The sequence below is a fragment of the Geotrypetes seraphini genome, chromosome 1 (genome assembly GCF_902459505.1).
Source record: "Geotrypetes seraphini chromosome 1, aGeoSer1.1, whole genome shotgun sequence".
In the NCBI taxonomy this organism is placed as follows: Eukaryota; Metazoa; Chordata; class Amphibia; order Gymnophiona; family Dermophiidae; genus Geotrypetes; species Geotrypetes seraphini.
Window position 1 is genome coordinate 336522923 of NC_047084.1, and position 12990 is coordinate 336535912.

A 12990-nucleotide genomic window follows, 5' to 3' on the forward strand; every position below is an offset into this window, starting at 1 on the left:
CTTATGGTTTTTAAACAAGGACTTAACTTTTAGATCCTGGGCAGGGTGTTGTTGAAAATAGGCAGTGAAAATCGTTGTTATTCAATATTTCCTGCTGTCTCTGCACTGGTCCCTTCGCCAACGTTAAGATAGCTGTCCGTTTCGCCCTCAGGCTGCGTCAGGGCTGTAGACCAGTATAATGTTGCGGCTCTATGATTCATAAGCTCACCACGGAAACAGAAACCACTCCCCCCAGCTCCAGAGTCTGCCTGCTGAGTAAATCGGCCTGAACCTTCACTACTGCCACATGGGCAGCTAAGAGGTACATAACTTCACACCCACTGGAACCACCTCTGTGCCTCCATAGGGGAGTGTTTCTCATGTATTCTTGTTTGTTCACATAAGCTACCGCAGTGGCATTGTCTAAAAATACCCTAACTGCCTTCTCTGTCAGGAAAGATTGCAACATCTTCTGTGCCAAGAAAATGGTTCTAAGTTCCAGATGATTTGGGATCCACTTGTCCTGGAGTGGGCAAAAATATCAGTGGATCCAGGGCAAAAATATCAGTGGATCAGTGCATCCAGGGCGGACCGTCCTCCCCTCCCTTGGTAGCCACTCGAACCGCGAGGCTACTCTCCGTCTCCTTACCTGCTCTGCCTGCAGCACAGAGCCGAACGGAAGTCTTCCCGACATCAGCGCTGACGTCGGGAAGACTTCCGTTCGGCTCTGTGCTGCAAGCAGAGCAGGTAGAGAGAAAAAGAGCCGCGCGACTGAGTACATCCAGCCCTGCAGGAACCCCGCGACCCTCGGAGGCGTCCCCACGGGATTCCCGTGACCCTAGGGGGCGTCCCCACGGGATCCCCGCGACCCGAAGGGGGAACCTGCGGGATTCCCGTCGTCCCCGTTCAGCTCTCTAACACACACACACAGCAGGAGAGATGCCCACTCCCTCCTGCTGCCAAGCAATGCCCCCTGACACTCCCCTGGCAGCAGTAGAGATGCCCACTCCCTCTTGCAGCCAATCAATGCCCCCGGCAGCAGGAGAGATGCTCACTCCCTCCTGCCACCACACAACCCTCCCCCGACTCCCCCCATGCCTCCAATGACTCTCCTTCCCCTCTTCCTTACCTTGTTTACAATGGCTGGCTGAGGAGATGCCTACTGGCTGAGGAGATGCCTACTCCCTGCGGCCTGCCTCTTCAAAATGGCGGGCCTTCTCCTACTCGGTGCATTTTGGGATGCTCCGGGAGGGGCCTAGGCTCTGAATGGCCCAGGCTGTTTAAGACCCCTCCCCTAGGGGAAGGCCTTGTACTACATTTGCATGGCAGTTATGGGAGACTGCTAGAAACTCTGAAAAAACCTCAGTAAGCCATTTTGATAATCTGCCGCTAAAATATATGCACATTAAAACTGGCTGGAACCGATTTAGTGAGCATGTTAAAGGTAGATTTTAGTTTTGAGAATCTGCCCCTTAATTCTCCATTGCCCCAGGTACAGAATTAGATTGTAAACCCTCTAGGGCAGGGGTCTCCAAAATCCCTCCTTGAGGGCCGAATCCAGTCGGGTTTTCAGGATTTACCCAATGAATATGCATGAGATCTATGTGCACGCACTGCTTTCAATGCATATTCATTGGGGGAAATCCTGAAAACCCGACTGGATTCTGCCCTCAAGGAGGGACTTTGGAGACCCCTGCTCTAGGGGCACAGAAATATCTAGAATACCTGAATGTAACTCATCTTAACCTACTACTGAAAAAAGGTGTGGGCTCAATCCAAATAATAAGTAAGTAAATATGTATGGTGGTGCCGAATATACGTACATTTAAATTATAATGCTGGCCAACACCAAAGAATATTAACCCCGCTTAATATTCAAGGAATATTGACATCAGAAACACAAATGGCATAGTTCTGTCTCACATTGCTATGGAAAACCTTCCTGAGCTGCCCATGTACGATTTATATATAGCAGCACGTGTACATTTTTTGTTATTTGTTGTAGAGACCCTTGATGCAGGTGCTATGTGCAGAAATACAGCTCATATTGGGTCAAAGGACTGTCCCTTTTCATTGAGGCCCTTTGTGGCTCCCAAACCTGGTCCTGGAAGTACCCCAGCCAGTAGGATTATCAGACTATCCACAATGAATAGTCAAGAGAGACATCTGTATGCATTACACTGCCTACTTGGGATGCAAACATCTCAAGAATATTCGTTGTGGATATCATGATTTGGCTGGGGTGCCTTCAGGGCCAAGTTTGGGAACCACTGACACGGGCACTGCTTTATTTTGTGTCAAGTGGGGCTATCATGGAAAAAAAAGTTTCTCCTAAGAGAATTTCAGTGGGGCACATACTCAGAACAATTGATTTCTGACTTAAAACATGCGTCGCCATCAAGACAATTGGTGAGAAAGGTTACATGTCATAGAAAAAATATTTAAGATTACCATAGCAACAATCCAGTCCTGTTTGGTCAGTTCATCAAATATTTCTCTTGCAGCTTTTGAATCAACGTTAATGGAACTGGTTCCCAAAGGAGAATCATAACTAGTAGAGCAAATGTTTTAAGATAAAGATTTTAAATATCTTGTAATACTTAATTTCTGTGCATAATATACATTTTTCTAATCAGTATTTTTTAACCAACCAACCAACCAATCAGAAAACCAGTATAATGGCCCAATCTCCTCATTTCTTATTCTGTACAATACTGACTCAAATAAGGGAACAAGCAGACCATTTAGATATACAAAGTAGAGTAGAAAGTTTCTAAACTATCATTGCATGTCTTTTTAGGTCTCCTTTCAATCAGGAATATAGCAGTACCAGTACCAGCAGTGTGCAGTGACATTTATAGCAGGAGATACAGTAGAAGTACTAAACCAAGGGTGTCCAGATTAGGTTTTCAGGATTTCCATAATAAATACGTATGAGATCTATTTGCATACATGGAGGCACTGCATGCAATTAGATTTCATGCATATTCATTGGGGAAATTATGAAAATTACCAAAACTCAACTGGATCTTAGGAAACTATATATTAGATTGCTGATCATATCAAAGCTATTTACAAGAGGAAAAGGATATCAGAAACATGCTCAGATAAAAATCTTGAGACTCCCATTCCCACCCACACCTCAGTCCTCAAATCAACCAATCTTTTGAGCTTGCATTCTTCAGGTCTCCCACACAGTGCCAGAGTCTCCACCTGAATCTCAGCCCCTGTTTTACTCCATCCCCATCCCCAGCATCTGCCTTCCTGCCTCCTTCTCTTCCATCCCCAGCATCCATTAATCTTTCATCACCAGTATCTGCACTCTGATGGTTTCTTTGTGTATATAGAATCCAGAGGTTAATAATTTTCACCCCTCAATCTGCCTTTCTATTTACTTTTCTCTATCTTTGCTTTAGATCCACATTTTCCCTCCCCCCTTTCTCAGCCTCCAGTTCTCACTATCCCAGACAACTCTTCACCTCCCCAATTCTTCCCTCATTTACACCCTTCTCAATATTACAGCTCCTTCTCTATGAGCTACTCTTCTACCAAGCAAAAGCTGTCTAGTTCAGATATCATATTATCTCAGCTAAGATGGTTAGACTATAGCCCCTTTCTAACTGCTTTATTCCTGCTGGTTATTAGTGCTCATCTCAGCACATGTGTGTGTGAGGAGAAAGAAGGGTATATTAAATATAGCGTCAAGGAAAAGATGTTCTATTGAAAAATGCAATAAAGATACAGTACCCCCAGTAGCAATGTGAAAGATCAGAGAGAAGTGGTAGATGAAAGGCTAATATGAGTTCAGACATAAGAACACAAGTCTTGCTAGTGTCCATCAAGTCCAACATCCTCCATCTCTGTCATTAGACAGTCCGAGACACAAGTATTGGGTCTAGAAAAGTTCTTACAAGTAAAAGAATAGACCGTTAGCATGAACTTGGGAAAATCCACTGCTAATTTCTGGGATAAGCAGCATGAAATCTATTTCACTCTTTTGAAATCTTGCCAGGTACTTGCGACTTGGATTGGCCACTGTTGGAAACGTGATACTTGGGCAGGAGCAATCTTTTTACGCTCCTGCCCCATGCAGAGCCGCATTCAAAATTGGCTGCTGTGAGTTCCCATAGACTGCAGTGGGAGCTCACAGCAACCATTTTTAATTGTGGCTCTGCATTGCTTCTACCCTGCATTACTGCTAGACCACCAGAATTGAAAAGTAAGGTATGGAGAGGTCCAGAAGGTGGGTGGGACTGGTTCAGAGTCAGCCCTAAAAATTGTGATATTTTTTTTTCTTATTCATGAGGGAACTGTGAACCTAACCTCTGCAAATATGGAAGGGGAAGTGTACTAGCTTAGTGTTCACTTATGGCACCTAAATTCTAGCATCCTATATAGAATTTTTCCCCCCTCACCTTGTGTATATTTTTCCTCCCCTAACTTAAACTTTTCCCCAGCCGTGGTACATGCGCTTGTCATGCCACTGGGATTTGCACACATCTGAGAAGCCGAAAGCTATACCGTCGGTAGTTTCACTACCAGCAGGGCCTCCCAAGGCAGACACGTTTCAGCGGAGAAGTCAAACTAAAGATATACCACTTATCTGGGAGGCAGGAGCATATGGGTAGTGTTGGAGGCGGAGGATCGCATTTAATGCGAAAATCAGGTTTATACTGCACAGAAGAAAGGCCCAGCAATCTACTTCTCTATTCTGCCATGAAAACTTTATGATCATCAAGTTGTTAAGACTCCAACACAAGTCCAAGGCACCTAATGTAAACATTTACCCCCCAAACAGAGCACTTCTATGAGATGTATTTCTTCAGATGCACTTATAAGAAGAACTGGTTCAATTAAGTCATCCTAGGGGAATGTAATTTTCAAGCACAACTTTAATATTTACTTTGAGGGCCCAAACACCAATACTTGCAATTTCTTAACTCACATGTGTGATAGTAACCTAACCCTTTCAACTCTAGGTCCTACACATACATAGGGTCATACCCTTGACATGATTTTTGTTTCTCCATCTCAGCATTCTAATTTTTCAACACCTACTTCATGCCAAGTTCCATGGTCTGATCAATTTTTATCTCTACGTTCTGTCATCTTAACCTAGTCTCTAACACTGCTTCACCGATAAAAATCATATTTAGGGATTTTAATAATTTCAATGATGCTACCATATCCTCCACATTCAAGCTTAACACAGATAAGCTTATAGCTGCATCACTTAACAATCAAATTCAAATTTGGGACGATGCCCCAGTCTATGTTCATACAATCTCAACAAAAAACAAAAATTTGGTTCAACAATGAATTAACCATTCAAGTGCCAGCTGCACTCCTTAGAACATAAATGGCGCTCCAATCCAACTTAAGTCCAACCTACATAAATATGAAGAACATTCACATTTCTATAAAGCCATTAAATGCTTCAAAGAAGAAATATTCAAAATGCATAAACAAAGCTAAGAATTCAGCCGCCTTATTTGCAATCTTAAAAAAAACCAAACCCACACAATTCAAGCATACCCAGCCTATCTCACCTGAGAACTCTCCTTCAGCCCAAAATCTTGCAGATTTTTCCAAGAAAAAAAAATATCATCCTAAATGATCTCCAGCAGCAAAATACTTCTGTAGGTCAAGAAGAATAAATAAATACAGTACGGTACTTCTTTTCGCTTTACGTGTGCGCGCTTTACTCTCCCTTCTCTGAAAGATGTTCAACGTACAATCCAATCACTCAATTCTAAAGGAGGTAAATCCGAGAGTATTCCCCCATTTACTCTTAAAAAGTTATTTTCTATATTTGGTCCATACATTCACAAATTCATTTGTAGTAGTCTGCAAACACAACACTACCTAATACTTGGAAACACTCTACTATCTTTCAGATTTAAAAAAAAAAAAAATCAGAAAGGGAGCAATTCACAATGCTCCAATTACAGACCCATTGCAAACTTACTATTTCTAGCAAAACTAACAGAAAAAATTGTATTTAATCAACTATCTGATTTCATCACTAAAACAAAAATTCTCCACCCAAATCAAGCAGGATTCCGTCAGCACCATTCTACCGAACACTCTGTTAGGCTTAACAACTTCTATACAATAGTTCCTAGACCAACATAAATCTGTTATTCTGATCTTACTAGTTCTTGCAGCAGCCTTTGATACTACTGATCATCATCTCCTGCTCAAAAGACAAGCCTCAATTGGCATCACCGAGCAAGTTTTGGATTGGTTTCTTTTCTACTTCACTGATCGTTCTTCCACAGTTATTTTTAACACCTCTTCCAATGCCTACCCAAACAACTCCGGAATTCCTCAAGGTTTAATACTTTCTCCGTTGTTGTTCAATATCTATATGGCTCCTTTATTAACATTATATGAATCGATTGGATTTACAGCTTATGCATACGCACATGACTTCCAAATCATATATCCTGTCGATCCATCTAATAGCAATGACCTATTTGCTATAAATTTGAAACTTGACCGCATTGATGATTGGTTGAAAACCAATCCTAAAACCAATAGTCTCTTTTTTCCATGGAAAGATAACATTCAAATTACATCTCCAATATCTATATAATAAAATGCTAAGCGTGCATGTGCACTCTCACCGCATGCTTCCCTGATCTGTCGGGCTGTGGCGGCAAGAGTGCGCATGCGCTACTCCAGGACGTGCGGAGCGGCAGCTGCCGGGAGGAGGGCTTTGAGGCAGACGCAGGGCCAGGACAGAGAGCAGCTGCAGGCCGCGATGTCGGTTTCAGGCCCGCGTGGCAGTGCGGAGCGGCGGTTGCCAGGAGGAGTCAGTTTCAGGCGCACGCGGCGGCAGCCAGGAGGAGGCCTTCGTTGAAGTGATGCACATTGGCGGAAATATGAGCCTCAGTGTCTAGAGCAGAGCTTTCCGGTTATTTGTTTATTGGGAACCTTCTGTGAATCTACAGTATTTGCTAAAAGGAGTATGCAGAAGTAGGAAGCACTCGCTGCTGGAGGAAGGTGAAGTTGAAAGTGAAGCTTACCAAGTTGCTCTCTTTTCCAGCTCATGACTCACGAGGAGACAAAGCACAGTGAAAAATAGACGTTGAGGATTGAGGCTACTATGGTGCTTTTTTAAAATGGTCTTCCTTTAAGTTGACTGAACTATTAGTGTCTCTATATATATAATTTATAGTATAATTTATATACTAATAAATATTAATATCTATATAATAAAATGCTAAGCGCGCATGCGCACTCTCACCGCGTGTTTCCCTAATCCCTGATCTGTCAGGCTATGGCAGCAAGAGTGCGCATGCGCTACACCAGGACGCGTGGAGCGGCGGCTGCCGGGAGGAGGCCTTTGAGGCAGGCGGCTGTTGGCAAAAGGCAGACGAATGGCCAGGACGGAGAGAAGCTGCAGGCCGCGGTGTCTGTTTCACGCCCGAGCGGCGCCTGACAGAAGGAGTCAGTTTCGGCCGCGCGTACCGGTGCGGAGCGGTGCCTGACAGGTGGAGTCTGTTTCGGCCGCATGTGCTGGTGCAGAGCGGCAGTTGCCAGGAGGAGTCGGTTTCAGGCGCGCACGACGGTGTGGAGCGGCGGCTGCCAGAAGGAGGCCTTCACAGAGCGGCGCCTGCCTTGGCCCTCCTTCAAGGCAGCACAGCTAAAGCACTCAGGTAGTACATAGGACAGGGGGGGAAAAAAAGGAAGGGAGGCCTACTAATGGACATGGGGAGCAGGAAGAGGTGCTGATGGACAGGGGGGGGGGAAAAAAGGAAGGGAGGCCTACTGCTGGACAGGGGGAGCAGGAAAGAGGTGATGATGGACAGGGGGGAGGTAAAACAAAGGGAGAAGGGCTGCTGCTGGATAAGGGGAGCAGTGAAGGGGTGGTGGTGGAAACCGGGGAGGTAAAAGGAAGGGAGAATGGACAGGGGTAGCACGCAAGGGGTGGTGGTGGACAGCCAAAAGAAAGACAGAAAGAAAGAAAGACAAATACAGAAAGCAACTAAAGAGACAGAGAGAGAAAGAAATAAAGACAGACACACACGTATATTCTAGCACCCGATAATGTAACGGGCTATAAAACTAGTGTATTAATAATATTCCAATCAAGTCTGTCGACATGGTCAAAATCTTAGGTGTAATTATAGACATCTGACTCAATTTTCGTTCACAAATAGGTACTGTGGCAAGAAGCTGTTTTAGACTCAGAATAATCAGATCTCTGGCAAAAATCCTGGAACCATCATCAATGAATATTTTAATTCATTCACTTATCTCAAAAATAGATTATTGTAACTCTTTATATAAGGGAATCTGTCAAAGACATTAGGCGCCTTCAGTTAATAAAAAATACTGCCAAAGTAATTACAAACACTGGAAAATATGAACACGTTACTCCTCTTTTTAAAAAAAATTCCACTGGCTTCCAGTCCAACATAGGATAACTTATAAGATTGCCCTCTTAATATTCAAAACTCTCAAAACTAAAGAACTGGCTTTCCTCGGCAAAAATCTTATACCTTATAAATCTAATAGATCCCTAAGATCCTCTGGACAACATCTGCTCTGGGTTCCGTCTCTAAAAATAATAAATACCTGTAGATCAACAATATTCTCAGTTATTGCACCTACACTTTGGAATGCATTAGCTACTCATCTTCGGGTAGAGCAAAATTTAGACAAATTTAAAGGAGCTTTAAAAAGCTTCCTATTCACTGATGCTTTTGACTAATGATCCCACTATTCTTTTCTCATTGATCCCCCTAGTCCTTTTGTTTTTCTCTCATACACATTCTCTTTCCTGTATTTATTATAGTTCTCCCCCCTCTCCTGCTCATTCTTAGTTCTTTGTGTTTGTCCGAGTAAAATTGGTTTATCATTGTTGTTTTAAATTTTGTTCTTACCCCTATTTTATTGTTGTAAAATGCTTAGGGCCTCTTCTATCAAACTGCGTTAGCAGTTTTTAGCTCAGAGAGCCACGCTGCTCCCGACGCTCATAGGAACTCTATGAGCTTCGGGAGCAGTATGGGCCATTCAGCGCTGCTTACCGCACTACAAACTGCTAGTGCAGTTTGATAGAAGAGGCCCTTAGTATTTGATAAGCATTCAATCAAATTTACAACAAACTTGGAAACTTTACTCATGTACATGACTTAAAAACTGCTCTCTCAAGTTACCCTCCCACCCATTTTATTAAGCAACAGGCAAAACCTAAAAGTTCTCAAATACATGAATAGGGCATAGCCCAAGCCTTGAACCAACAACGGAAGGCAAAGAAATACAGCTCCCATGTGCAACTGCACAGTATAAAAGGTCTTAAATAAAAATAGATGTGTCTGAAAATGTGTTTGAGGAGCCGCCATGTTTAATCCTGGAGCTGATCTGAGAGTTTGACCACCGCCTTACAACCCGAGGCAGCTTATGATTGGCGAAACGCTGGCCACCGTCGATGTGCGGCATGTCTATCTACCTAGTTGGATTTTGCTCTCTAAGTTATTTTCAGACACCAGTGGTTCTAACTTAAAACGGATCTTTATCCACTTGCATTGCACAAGGCTTTTTCTCTATTGAAATATTATTGAGGAGGTTTTTTTATGCCAGTGATTTAACTATACCCCGGTTAATCTCCACCTGTTTACAACTTGAATTATCGGTTTGGTGGAGAGGGGGGGGGAATCTGAGGCTCTTTCCTCCTCTTGATAATTTTCACAGAAGAAACGGTGTTGAAGTGCTTTTTATGGGCTATCTGTTTTTCTGTTATAGAACCTGGTGCCTGTGATAACATTAGTATCTCTCTCAGTAGGTTCCATTGGTTTTTCATGATTAGCTGTACTGTGCTGTAAACCAGGTCGAAAGTGTAGTTTAATATTATTTTGGTTTTCGAGGGGCTTGTGTTAGATTTGCTAGTCTGAAAATGAATGAGTCAGGCAGCAGCTGCAGGTTGAGAAATAAGGCTATTATGTTAGCTTTATTTTTGTGCTCGGCTGCAAGGAGGATCCACTCGTGTGCCCAGTATTGAAGGTCATGATCTTCCTTAGATATGCAACTAAGCTGTGCTGCCATCCAGTGGCACAGCAAGTGGAAGCAGCACCCGGGGCAGTGGCGCCCCTCACCTTTTTAACTTTGGGGCGAGCAGCCACCAACTTACTGCCCGCGTCGGCGTCCTCTCCAACGTTACTTCCTAGGCGCGGGTCCCGCAAGCGACGTCGGAGAGCGCCAAAGTGGGCAGCAAGTCGGTGGCTGCTCGTGCCAAAATTAAAAAGCTACGAGAGAAGGGAAGGGGTACTTACGCTCCAGAAGATGGTGCTCATGGCAGACCGCCCCATCACCCCTCCCCCCTTACTACACCACTACTGCCAACAGAGCAATGGCACCGTGTCCATGACTGTTTTAGGACCATCATGTGAAGCTTGTTTTGATTGGCCAATAATACCTTTCTTGCTAGCACTTGTAAGAATAATACACTTATCTACAACATTTATTGCTTTTCTTTGTCTCTTCCTACTGCCTTCAGTTTGGGATGGAGAAACCCCTACTTCCCAATTCAGGATTATACTGGTGGAAATTTAAAGATAATGAATGGCATTAAGAGAATCCTTAACTATTGATTACTTCACAGTTGTTGTAACATGGAGACTGGTTTTCAAAAAGCAACGTATTTAATCAGATTTATTATTTTTCAATTTAAACGTTAATATCACCTTCTCATTTCTTCCCTCTCCCCCACCCAGGTGTTCATTAATTAATATGGAAAAAGCAGCCGATCATGTTTTGGATTGCAGTTGCCTAAATTTAATTGGCTTGTATTTGTCAAAGGTGAACTAATTTATTCCAAACTTAGTTCTTTGGTCCTGGTCTAGACCTCTCTTACTGACTTACCTGAGCCAAAGGTTAGCCACTGAATTTGTTTTTCCTTGTCCACAGACTTGTCTTACACATTCTGCAACTGAATATAAGCTGGCTTTCAGACCATTTTAACTACTTCAAAGCGTACTGTCCTTTATTATGAGAAGGAAGACAGACTTGATCCTATAATCCTACTCTGTCCAAACCACCACCCAGAATTATCCTTTTCGATCATCATTTAGAAAGTCGGATTTACCTTAATCGTATAAAGCTTCCGGTAAGACACGCAGCAGAAGAGAATATCAGACTGATTTCCCTGGAAAATAAATATCAGATATGATATTAACAACTTACAGGGTAGTGATGTTCAGGGGCTGCAAACAGACAGTGTTAACAAAACCAGAAAGATCTGTCTAATTATACAGTATATTAAGGTATGCATGCAAGGATCTTTTATGATCTACCCAAGCATAGTAAACTCCAGGTGGCAAGATCAAACCATTTTAGTATAGTGAGAGGTGTAACCCATTCTGATCTACCATTCTGATCTGGGATGACTCTCTTATGTGTGTGTGTGTGTGTGGGGGGGGGGTGTAAATAGTATATCCAGGCCATTAATAACCTTACACTCAGGGTATTAAATGCAGTAGGTTAAAAAAAATTAAATACAGCTTGTCTGTGGACCATAATTTAAGCATATGCATATCCATTTACATATAAACTATTTGAATCATCATCTCTTAACCTCAAATCAAGTTACAATAAAATCTTTAACTGGAGCTATTTGTGACAATTCTATAAACCCCCTTTTACAAAACCGTAGCATGGTTTTTAGTGCCAGCGGTGGCAGAAACAGCTCAGACACTCATAGGAATTATATGAACATCAGAGCCAATAGCACTGCGGCCGGAGTTAATAACCGCACTACGGTTTTGTAAAAAAAAAAAAAAAAAAAAGTTGGGGGGGGGGGAGGTGTAAGTAGGAACTAATAATTACACACCAGTTACACATGTAAAGAGTTTAGAATATATGTGCAGACATGCAGAAAGATGCTAATATTCTGCCTAAGCACTGTTTTGTGACCATGTCTATCTCTTCGATAGCATGTAGCTGCAGGTGGGAGTAGATGGGGCAATGTCTGGGCGGGGGGTGCAGTCACACGGACCACTAGATCACTGAGCTTAGGTGTGAGCACTTACAATAGCTATATGGCTGGCATAAGAACTCATGCCTAACTGCATACACACATGTACACCATTAAAGCTGGCATACTATAAAGAAAAAGTAAGCATCTATATTTCCTTTTCTGGTATAGGCTGCTGCCAGATGCCCTCCGAGCACAGAAGCAGTTTCAGAATTGCCTCCTTAGTGTCCAGTTACGGAACTGTGATTCAAGAATTAAATGGCTCCAGTAATCTATAAATATATACTTTTGCAATACCTTTAGCGTCAATATTGCTGCACTGTGTATAAAATTCATACAAACCATCTCATTGTGATAGAATGAGTGAATGTTGGGGGTCTTTGGACTTTTGGTTTGGCTGTGCATTTAAAGACAGAACACAAAAATCCTTTATTTGCGTGGTTAGGTTCAACCCACATGATAAGACTCTCTTCCTTCCCAGGCTGGAAGTTCACATTCAATATAAAAGATTATTTTAATGCAAATACAAATGTCTGGCCCTAACTGGCCAATCGGTTCAGGCTCAGAAGGTTTTTCTAGCTATCTCTAGTACTGTACAGAAAACCTTGTCCTACTTTGAAGGCTGTAATGCTTCAAACCTCTTCTTTGTAGTCCCTCACCTATGGCAGCAGGGTCTTTCATGCTTGCTTCAGCTATTCCAAGGGCCTCCCTCACCTTCCCTTACTCAGTTTTATCCTTCTCGATCTGGTCTCACCCTCCTTCCTAAACTTCCTAGTCTCATTTCTGTTTAAGCTATACTGGAGAAGGATGTACCTTAAGGGGAATTATGGTTTGCCTAGACCCTCACATAATATTTAAATGAGCCCATGAAAATATTAACTAAACCTCAAGAAGTAGAGTTAATTTTATGAAGGTGTTGGCAGGATAACATCTTAGTGTTGCATCAAATCTCTCCTTCCCTTGAATGGCAATGTAGCCCAGAACACAACCAGCGTGATGAAAAGTTTTACTGACCTCTCCCCACAATCACA

The 12990-nt window shown here is 42.8% G+C and overlaps 1 protein-coding gene across 2 annotated transcripts in view; it reads right to left on the minus strand.

The window, feature by feature from the left end:
* Window positions 1-12990, minus strand: part of LOC117367044 (probable E3 ubiquitin-protein ligase HERC6) — a 139247-nt gene that overhangs the window by 65917 nt on the left and 60340 nt on the right. For both annotated transcript variants that reach the window (XM_033959258.1, XM_033959251.1), the window contains exons 10-11: window positions 11072-11131; window positions 2431-2530 (exon numbers count right to left, since the gene is read on the minus strand). In XM_033959258.1, the coding sequence (XP_033815149.1) occupies window positions 2431-2530; window positions 11072-11131 (160 nt within the window). The remainder of the gene's footprint in view (window positions 1-2430; window positions 2531-11071; window positions 11132-12990) is intronic.